The 16,147-nt window shown below is 44.9% G+C and overlaps 1 protein-coding gene across 3 annotated transcripts in view; it reads right to left on the bottom strand.

Moving 5' to 3' along the window:
* sfmbt2 (Scm like with four mbt domains 2) overlaps positions 1-16,147 on the bottom strand; it is a 30,329-nt gene continuing 14,182 nt past the window's right edge. For all 3 annotated transcript variants that reach the window (XM_027026821.2, XM_027026820.2, XM_027026822.2), the window contains 17 exons: positions 11,829-11,917; positions 11,261-11,504; positions 9,540-9,637; positions 9,168-9,269; positions 8,664-8,811; positions 8,394-8,476; positions 6,588-6,714; positions 6,149-6,262; positions 5,843-5,888; positions 4,515-4,579; positions 4,067-4,206; positions 3,682-3,791; positions 3,154-3,329; positions 2,630-2,799; positions 2,259-2,519; positions 2,031-2,162; positions 1-1,221 (listed from right to left, as the gene is read on the bottom strand). In XM_027026821.2, coding sequence (XP_026882622.1) covers positions 1,081-1,221; positions 2,031-2,162; positions 2,259-2,519; positions 2,630-2,799; positions 3,154-3,329; positions 3,682-3,791; positions 4,067-4,206; positions 4,515-4,579; positions 5,843-5,888; positions 6,149-6,262; positions 6,588-6,714; positions 8,394-8,476; positions 8,664-8,811; positions 9,168-9,269; positions 9,540-9,637; positions 11,261-11,504; positions 11,829-11,917 — 2,246 coding nt within the window. In that variant the 3' untranslated portion in view covers positions 1-1,080. The remainder of the gene's footprint in view (positions 1,222-2,030; positions 2,163-2,258; positions 2,520-2,629; positions 2,800-3,153; positions 3,330-3,681; positions 3,792-4,066; positions 4,207-4,514; positions 4,580-5,842; positions 5,889-6,148; positions 6,263-6,587; positions 6,715-8,393; positions 8,477-8,663; positions 8,812-9,167; positions 9,270-9,539; positions 9,638-11,260; positions 11,505-11,828; positions 11,918-16,147) is intronic.

Genomic DNA, 16,147 nt, shown 5'->3' with positions numbered 1-16,147 from the left:
TGACTCACAGGAAGTTCTTTATTTTTACTATTTCTTTATTCCTCTCAGGGGTATGGGTGATGTACAAGACTTTCACACATGTGGGTCTGCTAGAGAACATTTCATTGGTATTTGGGAAATTCCTTCAGACCTTCACAGTTGCTGGGTAAACTACAAGCCTGTTCCACTCATCTGTGGGATGTATTAAAACTAGATCTCACTATCAGTTCATTTTATGTACAAACTATTTACAGAAGTCTTAAGGGAAGTGCAGGTCAAACAGCGAAAAAAAAAGGAAAATAAGTCAACATGAAAGCCCAGTTTTTGCATAGATTATGGAAATATTTACAGAGGGTATCCAGCGATATCATAGGGGTATGGAAATACACAAAATATTCTATATCCCACCACGAAAGGAAAAAGCCCAAGAGGTCTAGGCCCTCTGAGCAAAACATCTGTCAGGCCAAAATAAATATTTTAAATATATTATTTCACATTATACACGATTCTTCAACTCTAATTGTTTATAAATATAATCATTTGGTCTCAGTAGGACAGGAAGGTAAAATGAAGACAGCCCTGTGGCTGACAACAGCAGCAGGTGTTGTTTCACAAGGCTTCAATAATCACGCCCCAATTTGATTGCCCTTCAGGAGAGATGTATTTTTCATTCCAACAGGACTAATATCGTAGATATTTTCCTTCCAGTACCCTACACCGCAAACATTTTGAACGCGCTGCGACCCCGCTGTGAGCACACTGTGACGGGGAATGAAGACTTGGATGTCTTCCTGTCACGCTATGGGTTCCTTGAGAAAGACAAACTGCTGTCCTTCCCTTATCTATTTTATGCCTAAGTGAAATCCCTCTGTCACGAAGACTTGGTCGAATCGAAATGCAGTAAACGTCCTCGAAAAACACATGCCTGTCTTCCTGGTAAACGCGCCGTCCTTTTAACCTTGCGGTGCGCAGCCGGGTGCTCGCGGGTTTTCCAGTTTTTACTCCCGGAGCGAACCTCAGATAAGTGTATGTCTCCGGCCAACGCGCAGGGACAGGCGTTCGGGGGGCAGGGGCTGCGTCAGGCCCATTAGCAGCGCCGGCTTAATTGGCGTACTGCGAGTAAAAGGCCACTTTGACGCGCTCGATCTGGTGGCAGAGCTTGATGGCGGGACCCAGCTTTAGATCCATACACTCCTGTACGGTGGGAAGGGTTAGCAGCAACAGGGCCTGGCCATCAATGTCCTAGAGAGAAGAGAGAAGAGAGGGAGGGAGAGGGGGAAGAGTGGCAGAGAGTGACAGAGAGGAAGAGCAGAGATAGAGAGAGAAGAAGAGACAGAACAGAGTTTGGTATTTTCAGTTCATTAAAATTATGCAAAGTAGTGTAATAAGGACTTTTTCACATTTCATTCTAAGAGTGGAACAATATTTTGATTGAGAGTGATGCATCAGTTAAAAACTGATTCTACAGATTTGCTCAACCTAAATTTTAGTCAACCTAAATGTGGTGACTCTTATTGTGAAACAGAAAACTAAAATCTGTTTGCTGGATGTCTCTGCCTTTCTGACTTATTACTAAAAGGAATTGTATCTCGTTATATTGTAGGAACTGTTAAAAATATCACCAGATTTTGAATCCTTGCTCTACAAATGGATACCATATAGTGAAGAAGTATTTCCCAAGGTTTACAGCCCTAGTTTTATACTTTCACTCTAGATGGCTTACTGGTTGGTTTACTGGTTTCTTCATCTGGATCACAGGAATCATGCTCCGGTCCTGGGGGCCTGGAGTGTGGCACCGTGTCCACTAAAGCTGGTAATTAACTGAGCTGAAGCAGGTGTATTTGATTAGGTTTAGCACCACACTGTCTGGACCTCCAGGACTGTCCAGGAGTTTGTCATACTTGATCTAGATTTTTTTTGTCCAAATGAGTCTTGCAGCCCAGAAGTAATGCTGATGCTGAACTGAACTGCTTGTGTGTGTGTGTGTGTGTGTGTGTGTGTGTGTGTGTGTGTGTGTGTGTGTGTGTGTGTGCGCGTATGCATCTGTCTACCTGCTCCTGGAATATTTTGGCGAGTGAGGCACAGTCGGTGGACATGATGAAGTCGACCACATCAGAGACACTCCATTCCAGAGGATTCCGCTCCAAAACCAAGCGTTGCTCTTCCTCTTCAGTCTGCTCTGTCTACAACCCCCACCCCACCCCCACACAAACACATTTGATTTTATTTTAACTCTGCATCATTTTATGTATGCATTTGTGTGTGTATGTGCGCCTCACCTTTACTTGTGTGTGCTTGGCAGTCTGACTCTGGGTGTAGGAGAGAGAGCGCGTGGTTCTCCGAAGGGAGGGCCGGTCTGCTGGGACGGTGGCCCCGGGGAGGGTGACTCTGCGCTGGGTAACAGAGCGGCGAGGTCTGCCCCTCCTCGACACATCCTTGTAGGGCGGGGCCTCTTCTTGCAGCTCGGAGCTGGAACCTTCCTCGCTGCCAGACCCCTCTGCGTCCTCGCCATCCTCATCCTCATAGAAATAATCACTGTCCTGTGTAGAACACAACAGCAACGTAGTGTTACTCCTGATCTTTACGAGCGCGTCTGAGTGTGTGTCTGAGAGGCGGTCAGAGACGGCGACGTGTGTGTGTGTGTTCTGACCTGAGGTGACTCTGCAGTGTGGTAGCCCACAGACGAAGAGCGTCGTTTCTTCTGAACAAAGATGGCTTTGCGCTTCTTTCTGCGCCGTGCTGGTTTGCCCAGTTCCCCCTCCTGAGCGCTCTCCCCGAGACTGGGCCGGCCCACCTTCCTCTTCTTCCCGTAGTAGCATGCTGCAACACACACACACACACACACACACACACAACCCAACACAGACTCAATACACCCTTCACCAACACATTCTTTAGGAACAATAGGCAGGTCTGAGCACATGTTTGTGTTTGCGTCTGTTTTATGAAGAAAATAATACCTCACTTTCAGAACTGTGTCATTTCCATTCCATGCATAAAACTCAAAGAAACACAACCATCTTATCAAGAGTGCGGAATGCAAGTGTGGCTCCTCCAAAAATGCTAAAACCTCTACATGTCCATCATCGCCTCCTGTCTGTCCTCTCTGCCCCCCCCCATCCGCATTTCTCTTCCCATCTCTCCATTCTCTTCCGCTCTGACTCGGACACTCACTGTACTTGGTCTTGGTCTGTACGGAGCAGTTTTCCGGACACTTGTCCAAGACGAGCGTCGGGCCGAAGAGGTTGGGGCAGCACTGCAGCCGCACGCACACTCTGCGGCAGAAGTCCGGGACCTGCTCGGCCACGCGGACCATCCTCACGCAGGAGCGGTAACTCTTCCCTTTATACCTGTGAAGCAAGAAAGCCACACATCTACTTTCCTCTGCAAAAGAGGCTTTTTTTTGTTACAGTCTCACTCAAATATGTGCATGCACGAGTATGTAAATCAGCCATCTAGGAAGCTTATTATGCAAATGAGGAAAAACACTCTGTTCATTAGGCCACAGGATTTGTATTCTAAAACTGATCACGGGTGGAAGCTCTCTTCCTACTCAGAGGAGCAGACATGCACACACACACACACACACACACACAAACACACAAATTGCTGCATATTTTCTATACAAGAAAGTCTGCATTCGAGATGGAGTAGACAAGATTTTTATATCTTGTGTGTGTGTGCACGTGTAAGTATTCGCACTTGGCTTTCAGGGTCTCCTCCAGACAGTTCCACTGTGGGTCTTCTACCATTTGCAGCTCCCTGAGAACACGCCCCGGCTTATAGGCTGAATTTATTAACATTGTCAGAACCTGCACGTAATACACACACACACACGCACGCACACACGCACATGCACACACGCAAAGATATGTGCACATACACACAAAGAAACAGCCTTTAGAATGTGAAGCTACTTCTTGTAGGCACTTAGCTGTACACAAGCAATTACACACACAATTATACACCCACATACACAAACACACACATGCTAGCAGCTTACCCATGAGCACTCAACGGCATACAATCAAGGACACACACACACACACACACACACAGGGATTCAGCACTCTAGAGACTGCTCTACCTCTTTAAGGACGAGGGTGCACTTGCCAGGGCCAACGGCCTGTGGTAACTCAGCAATTCTGCCCTTGTTGAGATATGGTCCAGAGAAACAGCGGTGATTCACAAAGATCTCAGAACAGCAGTACTTGCCATTCACAGATGCTGCAAGAGGCACATCATACACACATACACACACACACACACACACAGACACACACACACACCGATAAAGAATCTATGCAAAAAAGAACAGCTAACTATCATTTTAAAGGTTTATATATCTCATGATTATTACGTCTAAAAACAATTCGCTTAAAAATTTCCTGAACAGTGTAAGGGGTGGGTGATGAGGTATGCGTGTGTGCATGCATGTGTGTGTGTGTATGTGTATGTGTGTGTGTGTGTGTGTGTGTGTGTATGCGTGTATGTCCATGTGTGTGTGCAGTAAATATACATTAAATTAGAACAACCTGAATCTATGTCAGTGGAATGGCAGAGGTCAAGTGGTACATTCTCCACCGGTGAAGGAGCTGACCTGCAAAATCAATCAGCACAGTGATCCAGCTGATCAATCAACACAGTGATTTAGCTGACCAACCAACACAGTGATCTAGCTGACCACCAACTAACTGACCAGCCATAAACCAAACCGCTTCACTATCAATCTACATACAGGTTGTATTACAAACTCAGCCATGGTCAGTATGTCCCTTGACAATTCAGATGACAGTGCTAGCAAAATCATGGACAATAAAACAGACAGCAGTATGAAACACACACCCACACACACACACACACACACCCACACACTACAGTGATAACACTTTTATATATTAAACACATTGTAGCTGCACAGTTAGAAACTGCATCAGTTGTGACGTCCCTCTGTCTCTTCACATATAGTCTATTTCTTGATCTTGTTTTTTGTTGTTGTTGCTTTGGCAGAAAACCCCTTTCCAGCCGTTAGTGGGACGTGACGTGTGTGATGTGCCTGATCACTAAGCTTTCATGCCACCTCGGCCTGCCCACCACCGTTCACAATGCTTGTGTAAATACGATCTGCTTCAGGTGAGCAGCAGAATGAGGTGTGCCTGTGCTGGAATCCAACACACACTAGAATAGAATGGCTGCCATACATGCAGAAGACGACATTTTGGAGTGGAATCTAGAGTTTTTTTTCTAGAGCAGTATATAAGGATGACCCTGCATTTCACCTGCTGGAGATCCAGAAACACTTTGCTTTCAAAGCTGATGAAGTACCTTTGCCTGAAATGTCCTGTTTCTTTGGAAACCTTGGGTACTACATCTGTATCAAAATGTATCTACGTGTGTACCCGTGTGTGCGTGTGTGTTTGCGTGTGTGCGAGTGTGTGTGTGTGTGCGCGTACCTGTGTCTGCGTGCGTGTGTACCTATGCTTGTGTGTGTGTGTATACGTGTGTGTGTGTGTATGTGTGTATATATATACACACACACACACACACACACACACGTGTGTGTGGTGTGTGTGCGCGTGTATTACGCCGATCGTCTGTGCTGTCACTCCAGCTGTAACCACTTTTGATTTTGAGCCCTTTAAAGACCTTTCGAATGACGTCACACACGGAGGAAATGAAAGAGGACAATGTTGAGTGTAGAATGGCCGTGTTACGCAAGGCCAGCCATGCACAGGATGAAACAGCTGATGTCACCGTGCCATTAATACTGGAGTGCCTCACAAGTGGGGAAGGACAATGCAGGCAGAGTGGCAAAAATGTTCGCAAAGCCACGGAAGCGGAGGCTTGTGCAGAGGCGACTTACTGCTGTTTCTCTGGCTGCACCACTGCAATTTTCTTCTGAGGCTGACCTGAAGCACACAACACACAGTCCGTCACACGCACTACGAATCAGAGCGCACACACACAAGTCTCAATTTAAGGAGAGAGAAAACGGACGATAAGAGGAAGACCGGAAAACACTCAGGCAACAGGGAGAGAGATAGCGATTGACAGCGAGAGAGAGAAAGAGAGAAGGAGAAAGATTGCCACAGCGATAACAGGGTTAGGAGTGAGGGAGAGAGAGAGAGAGAGAGAGAGAGAGAGGGGCATAGTCACAGGTAGTACTCACAGACTGCCTTCCGTAAGGGTGTCAGTGGGTAGCCATTAGCCTCGCACCAACCCACAGGGAAAATGTCCATGCTCTCAGCATCTAATATACATTCAGTTAGTGGCTTAGACAGTCCTGCAGAGAGGAGTGAACCAGGCAGTGAAGAACTGTCAGCTGCACAAAAGAACTCAATAAAACAAGTTAGTCAGGCATCATTTGCAAAGACATTAGCAATTTAGAGCAAAAAAGAAACTTCTTCCAATATAATTGAAGTGGTTCTATTAAAAATGCTCAAATATATATTCGTTTCAGTGCATTAAAACTGAAATGTATTAGGATGCACACATGCACGCGCACACACGCACACACAGACACACGCGCGCACACACACACACACACACACACACACACACACACACACACACACACGCACACACAAATACAAACTGCAGCCACCTACCTTCAAATCTGAGCCACAGGAGCCGACCTTTGACCTGAGTGATACGGGCAACGCAAAGCTCAGATGGCTGCAAAGGATTCACAGCTTCCAACCATGTATCCTTACAGAAGCCCCTACTCAGAGATGCCTGAACACACACACACACACACACACACACACACAAAGTCAGGCACATACACAAAATACAGATGCAAATATAGGTCAGCTGCTCAAAGCGCTGTGACACAAACACTGCAAAATCAATGCAAACAAACTTTGAGATCATGAGCAAGATTTAAAAAAAAAATTATAAACAAATACAGACTTATTTAAACATCAGAAACAACAGTCAAAAATAGTGAGAGGATTTACAGTAATTGGCAAATACCATGTAACAAGCCAGCAGTTACCAATGTATAAATACCCTCTCCCTGACACACACACACACAACCCATCTTGTCCTGAGGGAGGATGACGGAGCTTAAAAATGACCACTCACACACTGTGAGTGACAATGACAGGAGACTGCAATTTTGAACCAAGTGGAAGAAGAGACCTGGCTGTGGAAGATGGCATGTCATGAGAAAGCGCATGTTTTTGGGCCTCTGTATGGGTATATTTTGCATCGGGTAAACCCCTAAAAGGGAAAGTCCTCTAGTTTCATAACTATTGTCCAAGTTACTTCATATAAAGAAGACAAAAGTTCCCAAGCCCACATTTAATAATAGCAGAGTCTCTCTTTCACACCCTTTATCTCTGACATACACACTTTCTCTCTATTCCCCCCCCCCCCCACACACACACACACACACATACACTAACGCACATTTTCTCTCTCTCTGTCTGCCACAGACTTTCCCTCTCACACAGCAACAAACCCTGTTAGTAATTCTTCACATCCTCTCAGTATCGGCGTCTAGGGTCAGAGCAAGCCATTCATTCCTGTCTCAGAGGGTGCTTATGCGTTCCGAAGTTTGTAAATAACACGTTCACCTCCGTGGTATTATGAGCCAGTGTATGACGCTGGGTTTGTTTACCCAAAGCAGCACAGTACATGAATCTTTGTTGTAAGGGAAAGTGGGTAGAACACGAGACGCTAACGACCTTTTAATGAGGATCTCACTGTGAACCCTGACGTTGGCTGTGTTTTGAAAGAATAAGCTTGCATATTTTGCCCAAGTTTGCGGCGGAGTACTTAATGTGCCGGAGGGTTATAGTAGACAATAAGAACAAAAACAAAGAGAACACTATTCAAGAAAAACTAAAATACCCAAATATAAATCAAATCCCAAATGGGAATCAGTAGAAATGTTGGCAAAAAATGATTGCAATTAAAACTAACTGAATCGGTATGAAAATGGCTGATTTTACAGACCTATAAATACGGGGACAGACATGTATATCTCTTTTTAATTCTAGGTGTTGTACTACAATGAACTCAAAGTACAACTGACTAAAACTGAGGGTAAAAAAAGAAAATCTTTTTTTTTTAAACTGCGTTAAAGGCGTTCGAGTTTTGAGAGGCTGGGCTGGACTTCTGGGTGGCGTCTCCTGGGTGCGAGTAGGCTGGAGCTCCATCTGGAGCTCTTAGACTGGAGGAGCTGGAGTGGAGCAGCAAAGCAGGGAGATGGGAAGATGCCGGGGTAGAAACACACAGGGGACGGTGGGGGGCAGTAAGGGGCATGCTGGTCGAAGGAGTGAACCTGGCGAATCCCTCTCCCCCAATTAAAACAAAACGCAAACCACACCTGCTAGATATTAGGACACTGCAGGCCTGCTGATTGGGTGGATAGCGAAGAGTGAGGGGAGCATTCACGTGGGTCTTACGTTAGGGAAACAGGCATCCGGGGCCGCCTCTGTGCCTGTGTGCTTTAGGTAGTCTGCCCAGTCGAAGTCCTGAGACTGAAAACCTATGAGAGAGAGAGAGGAAAACAGGGAGGAAGATGAGAAAGCGCATGAGTGCAAAGCCGACAGTCCGACAAGCAGAGAGGCGCACGCCTACACATGGAAAAGAAATCACATGCTCGTAGATCTGCACCGAACGTGAAGCTCTGTGAGATACGAAATGGAAGCCAGGATGGCACTGTGTGGACCCACCCCTCGGCCGCTCCAGGCCAACGGCACTTTTCAGGCACCACTGGACTGGCAGGATGCCCAGGGAATCGGCATGGCACACCACAGAGCGGGGCGGAGACTCCCCAGTCAGGTCGTCCACCGTGACCTGGAAGTAGTATTCATTGTATACCTGCACATGAGGGGGGAAAAAGACAGTGGACTGAGACACAGGTCAAAGGTGCTTCACTCTTTTGATTTAAGAGCCTCCTGGGAGAAGGAGGAGGTGATGGGGGCCATGGGGGTTCCTGTCCGGGAGGACCTCGCTCCCCACATTGAGAGCAGCATACATGGGCACTGGAAATAATTTTGCTCTTCTGGCTATTGGAGAGCGAGAGAGAGAGAGAGAGAGAGAGAGAGAGAGAGAGAGAGAGAGAGAGAGCGAGCAAGCGAGCATGTGAGACAGAGAGAGAGCACATGCGAGACAGAGAGAGAGCATGTGAGAGAGAGAGAGAGAGAGAGAGAGAGAGAGAGAGAGAGAAAACTTACTTTAGTGACAGACACAGGACAGATGTGGAAGGGTTCTTCTGGTGACACCATCTCCAGCTTCATCCCTGTGCTGAAGGAGTGCTTTCGTAAATCAGCATGATCCTGTAACACACACACACACACACACACACACATGTATACACACATGCAAAAACCACACAAACACACACAAATGGAGCTTTGACAAGTAATGCATGTTTTGTTATTTGGAACAGATGAAGATTTGTGTAATACAATAATATTAATGAAAGGGAGATCAACAGCCAAAAGTAGCCCACCTGAAAATGTTTTGGGGAAAAAAACATTCATTTGTCCATCAATTGGTTGCATACACATACATATGCGCACACACGTGCGCACACGGACCGTTACCTTGAAGACTTCAAAGGGCAGGTGGGTTTCCAGGGTTTCAGGAGAGGCTTTCCCCAAGGCCTCCCTCCACTCTGCAGCACTTTTCAGAGCACGCAATTCTGTCAAAGAGACAATAGCCCAGCAAGTCAGTACATGCATCCACACCTCCACCCACCCACCCACCCATCCATCCATCCATTCATCCACCCTCCCACCCATCCAACCCTCCACCCATCCATCCATCTGGCTGACAGTTCATTGATCCATATGTCAACCTGCGTATCCAATCAAACACCTCTTCACCGCATGGATACACTCGTCCAGTGCTTTTGTTTTCTTTGGGCTGCTCCATAACTGCACAAACCACCACGAGTCTTCAAAAACACTGGAACTTGGGAAATATTGTACAACTTTGACTGGATCATTTAGACCCGAAATTCTAGGGAAGTGATATATATATCTGTTTTTCAGACTATGACTCAGTCTCTCTCTCTCTCTCTCACACACACACACACACACACACACACACACACACACACACACACACACACACACACACACACACACACACACACACGGTGCTGCTGATAATTCTTTCACAGCCTACAGAGTTAACAGCAAACACATTAGCCATGGTACAAGACTACAGACAATAATGCAACGTTCAGACAGCTCTTAGCTCTCAGCTGAGCTCAAAGAGGCCCTCTTAAAATGAAAATAGTTCAAATGACTTACTACTGTATTCAGCTGGATAAGACTTCCGCTTACCACAACATGGTTAAGAGTTTACAGCTTCCACACAGACACAAATTGAGCACAAATTCAGTCAAATGTTATTAAGTGTAACTGGTACATTTATGTTTATGGTTAAAACTTTCAATGCCGAATGCACACAGACAAACATTTCTGAGTTTGAGCACGATGCTTCCCTAGGGTCATTTCAATTCAGGGTTCTGTGCCCATGTGTGTTCGTATGCGCATAATTGTGTATTTTTTTTGTGTGTGTGTGTGTGTGTGTGTGTGTGTAAGCGCATGTGCACATGCATGTGTGTGCATGTGAGAAAAGGACAGCATTTGTATGGGAAAGCATCTGTGTGCTACTCAGAACTCCCAGACACTCTTTCGACAACAGCATTTACAACCAAAAAGCAATTTATTCAGAATCGCTTATTATCCGAAATCACTTGGCACCTAGAGAGTTTTTGCTTGCCACCGTCACCGTTGGCTTTCTCATTAGGGTTCTAGACCTGGTTCCTGTAAAGCTGCTTTCAGATACTTTTTTTGTTGTTGTTGTTCGATGTGACTAGACCGATCTGAACTTGGCTGACAGTGGCGTCTTACGCAGGCTTGCTGCTCTGTGCCAGCCTCTCCCCTTTTAATTAACAAGAGACAGTGTGGACAAAGAGGAGGTGGGTTTTTTTAAAGTAGACACACCAGTAACAAATAAGTCAGCCTGGAGGATAATTGCTAGAAAGAGAAAAGCTTCATGTGCTGGTCTTTCTCCTGAACCAACGTTTGAGGGGAGGATGTGTAGACAGAGCTGAAATCATAACCCCACCCTTATGAGTCTACCACGAGCAATAACTGGGCCATGATGTTTCAGTGTGCTATTTTAATTTAATAATGCCTGTTGCAACACAGCCTGACACAAAATGCTCGCTCTAGTCTTGATTCCCAAGAGTGAGGAAGCACAACCAATTCAAGAAGAAAAAGTTCGTATTCAAGTCCTGGTAATGTTTCACCTGTAGGCGGTTCCATTGACAGGTGGTTCTCATTGGCCCAGCCTAGGGGTCGGAGTCTGGTGTCCAGGTAGAATATCCAGATGTAGTGGATGGGGTCCTCCAATCCAGCGTAGCTGAGGCACAGTCGGCCACCGATATTTCGCTGGACATGTGCCACCCAGTAAACAAATGGCTCACAAGCATCACGAATTTCCATCACGCAGCCTGGTACAATCAGGTCCACAGTGTTCTTACCCCTCAGTGGCTATGTGGAAAGAGAGGAAGAGTTAGCGAGAGAGACAGACACCCACACACACACCCACACACACAGGCGCACATACACACACGTGCACACACACAAACGCGCACACACACCCGCATACACACGCGCACACACACACGTGCATACACACACTCACATACTCACACACACAGTGAAAAAGAAGAAACACACACATTAGCTTATGATCACAGTGACTTTGCATGCAGGTTCCTATCTATTTCTGGTAGACTCTGATTAACATGGACATACACACACACACACACACACACACACACACACACACACACATACATAACACATACTCACCCCTTCAAGCAGACTGGCTGGTGCTGTTCGTGAGCCAGTGAGCTCACTGATGAGAAACTCAGTCCAGTCGCTGTACTTCTCTTTAATAGCTATGAAAGACAGGATGGGTTACTTACACACACACACACACACACACACACACACACACACACACACACACACACACACACACACACACACACACACACACACACACAAACACACACACAAATACACACACAAATACACACATACACAACACACACACCTGTGATACACAAGTGCATAACACACACGATCCATACTGGTCCAGCACAATAAAGTTTATTTTCAGAAAAAAGTTAGCAGTATGAGTGTGTGCAGCATATGCATGCATGTTTACGCTTGTGCTTGTGTGTGTGTGTGTGTGTGTGTGTGTGTATGTGTGAGGCATACAGTGCGGGTGATGTTTTAGACAACACAGCCATCTATCACAGACACCCCCACCAACCCCATACAGACTGTGTTTCATTTACAAATGCACTTCCTTTCACACCTTTCTCCCTCCTCTTGACTGCCAATCAGCTCTTTTGACCATTTCGAGAAACAGTGTGTGAACACAGATCAGCCGAAGTCAGAAACCAATGCCCCGGAATGATTAACTGACTCTGTCAAATGCTGTGCTCAGAATAAACTTCTTGTCTCACAGATTAGGAGAACATGGGCCTCGGTTTTAAGGCTGGGCCATGCAAAAAGGAGGTGTGGGACCTCAGACTGTGCCAGGCGCTGCTGAATGGAGGGCAGAGAGTAGCCAAACACACTGTCACTGCGTCTGCGACATCAGAGTCACAGCACCCAGGTATCACATGACACCACTTATGAGGGTGTGATCACCGTGCTGAAAGAACATTCTGGTAAACAAAGATGGGAGGGGCTGGGGGCCAGGGCTGGGGGAGGGGGAGGGGAACAGGAAGAACCATTGGATTCACCTTGTCATGCTGACGTCCAAGCTAATCTTCATGCCAAGTTGGAATCAGACCTACCGTCGCATTTTTGGTTTGACAAAAGATAGAGGCTCACTTAATAATGCAGAAGATGGGAAAAGTACCCATCAGGCAAACATTACTGCAAGCACCTGAAGTCAGAGAGTATGCAGCGGACGGGTCTCTGGGATGAAGTCATATCAAAGACAGGGTTACCCAAACTGAGACTTCGGCTGTGGGTGTAAAACTCCTGTTCTCTTTCACTTAGCTGTTCTCTTTCTACTCCAGCTTCAGGCTAATGACACTGGACAAGCACTTGCACTTAGTCCTTGAATAAAGAAAGCTGGAAACAACAAAAGTGGATGGAGAAACTGCTACTTATGAGACTCTGCTTTATACACAAACAGCTATACAAGAAAGTGAGAGAATCCCCACTATGTAACCTTTTCCTCTCCTTCCTCTCACTGTTTGATCCTTTAAGGTTCGAAATAGATTGACTATTTTTGCAGATGCAGTTTAGAGCTGTCATCAAGACCTCAATAATGCACTCTACTGCCTCAGCCTACAACATGCACTCTCCCCCTCCGGGACGGGGCCCCTCTCGCAGTCGTGAATTACAATTAATATCATTTGTTACTATGCCAAAATTAGAAAACACTGTGCCGGCTTTGTTTCATTCCGATTGTCCGGTGACTACCATTGCAATGACGACTGCAACTACCCACCTTCTCATTCTGACATTTTTCTGTTTATTTTATATTTTAGACAGTTCTCTTAAGTTTACACCCCCACCAGCTTCAGGTTACACACGCCTCTTTTTGAAAAAGATTATGCAGTCACACTTCAGACAGAAACCTGCTGGTTTCTTTAATGTGTCCCCTCTCCACTGCCAAGGCGATATTCATGATGCAAAATCTGCATTTGCATAACTTCCAGCATCCCTTCTCTTAATGGCACAGTCAGATCCAAGGCGCTTACTCACTCAGATAATCAAAGCAATTACTCCGAAGAGGAGAGGTGGAACAGAATGCCTGGCACTATTAGGAGGGAGGTGAATCCATCCCGACTCAGGAGCCAGCCCGGGCCGCGCTCGCCGGGCCTTCACGGGGATTAATAGCACTTCCGCCGCCTGACGGCCAATCACTGGCAGTGTTTCTGTGCCCATCATTAGAAAGGGCAAAGATAACATTTTCACGTAGCTGTGGTGGTGGTAGCATAGGTTTAAAAAAAGAAATGTCATACACCCTGGAAGAGGAAAATTACTCAGGAGGGTTATTTTGGTCTACACCAGGACTCAGTAGCATGTGGTTCTGTGCAAATGATTTGATAGGCTGACTGAATAAGACCAAAGGGATGGTATCTATTTTGGAACTAAAGGCATTTCACCGGTGATGATATTTTGTTGCTGCTGTCCACAAAAATTCTGTACAATATACATTACAAATGAAGCTCTACAATGTAAATGTATGTAGACATATACACACTCACATGTATGTACATGCACCCACACAGTCAGTAGCATGAACAACAGTGCTCACCATATTTCATCAATCATATTTCAGTGATTTAGCAGATATCAGAAAGTATCTAATATCACACACTGTCATAGTAGTGACACATTGCTAAGTAATATGCTCTGAAAGATAAAAGATACCATTTTTCCAAACTGTCAGTTCTCCAAATAAAACATTCCCACAACCACATTCAGATTATTTATATAAAAAAAAAAAAATAAAAAATAAAAAAAATATATATATATATATATATATATATATATATATATATAACAAACAAACAAACAAACAAACAAACATGTATACACACACACACATATCTAAATGCCTTGCATTCAGATTAGATTCAGATCAAACTCCAATCAAACTCCAATCAAACTCAAGCCAATCAAATTCAGGCAGGCAGAATCATGTGCTAAAATGGGAAATACGTCACAGCGAAGGACACCTCATGTTTCACTGCCTCTGGCCTACAGTAACAAGTAACTGACAATGACAATGGAAAACGTGTTTGTTTCTGTGTTTCCTTTAAAATGAGACTGGATTATAGAGTTCTGGAAAAAAAATAAAAAAACAAATCTTTCATACATGAGTGGTATCAGAGCAAATAATTGTTAACTTTTTTATAGCAGTATTTGTTAAAGATATTAAATCTTTTTTATTGTTATGCTACATGCTTACATATAGAATTTTGATAATGACATTTAGCATTTTGATTCTAACTTTTGCTTGTTTTTGTTTTTGATTTTGGGTGTTCAAGCTCCCACAGCATACATTCCCAATTAAAAGATCTTAGCTCTAAAGTCACAGAGCTTAGCTATAAAGTTACAGATCTTAGCTATAAAGTCACCGATCTTCGCTATAAAGTCACAGATCTTAGCTCTTAGGTCACACATCGCATCTCGCACTGACGGCATTTGTGAGTAAAACATTTTGATAATGTGAACCATGTTTCAGGAAATGTGTTTAAGTAATTGAGAAATACCATACTCCATAACGTGCTTCAGAAACAATAGCTACAATATTGAGAATTTTGTACTGTGTGTATATGTATGTATGTATGTATATATATATGTGTGTGTGTGTGTGTGTGTGTGTGTGTGTGTGTGTGTGTGTGTGTGTGTGTGTGTGTGTGTGGGTGTGGGTGTGCTTGCACATTTGCGACTTCCTTTCCCAGAATGGTGCTGAGTCTCACAGCATGTAATCTCCCCAGCACGAGTGTGCGTGTTAATCACTTAAGTAGCACTACGGCGGGAGAGTGTGGCTGTTGCCATGCCAACAACCCCCCGGCAGCTAAGCACGCTGGTCAGGCTGTGAAATCCACGCGGTTAAGTAGAGAAGGATCACTTCATTCACATTAGCTCATAATAAAAACCCACACGAGATATTTACCAGCTTAACCTGGGATTTTGCCTCTGAAGTATACACGGTTTGCTCAGTCAATGATTGTCTGTTCAACCAACGGTTGGTGTGTAATGCGCACATAATGTATGAATCAGCTTGGGAATTCAGCAAATACTGTGCGTTAACTTTGCTATTCTTTATTTGTCTGAACTGTCAGTTGAGTAAATAAGACTCAAGAAAGATGACATAAACCCTCAATGCACTGACATTTGACATTGATTGTTCTGATTGTTGAAATGGTCATTTGGTTTTTATTCTACATGAGAACCCTAAAACCAAAATCTTTTCTTGAGGTTTTCTGTAATGCACTGTTCTTGTCCTGCCTTCACAACGCATCCAGTCTAACCTGAAAGCTAATATTAGATATGCTTTGAAGTTTGCCATGTGAGTCAAAACCACATGCATCTGATGAGATCTGTCTTATGTAACTTATAAAACCCTTTAGGCACCTTTTGGGAGA

This window comes from Electrophorus electricus, chromosome 7 (assembly GCF_013358815.1).
Source record: "Electrophorus electricus isolate fEleEle1 chromosome 7, fEleEle1.pri, whole genome shotgun sequence".
Lineage (NCBI taxonomy): Eukaryota > Metazoa > Chordata > Actinopteri > Gymnotiformes > Gymnotidae > Electrophorus > Electrophorus electricus.
Note: the sequence above shows the minus strand (reverse complement) of the source record. Positions and strands in the feature narration are given on the sequence as shown.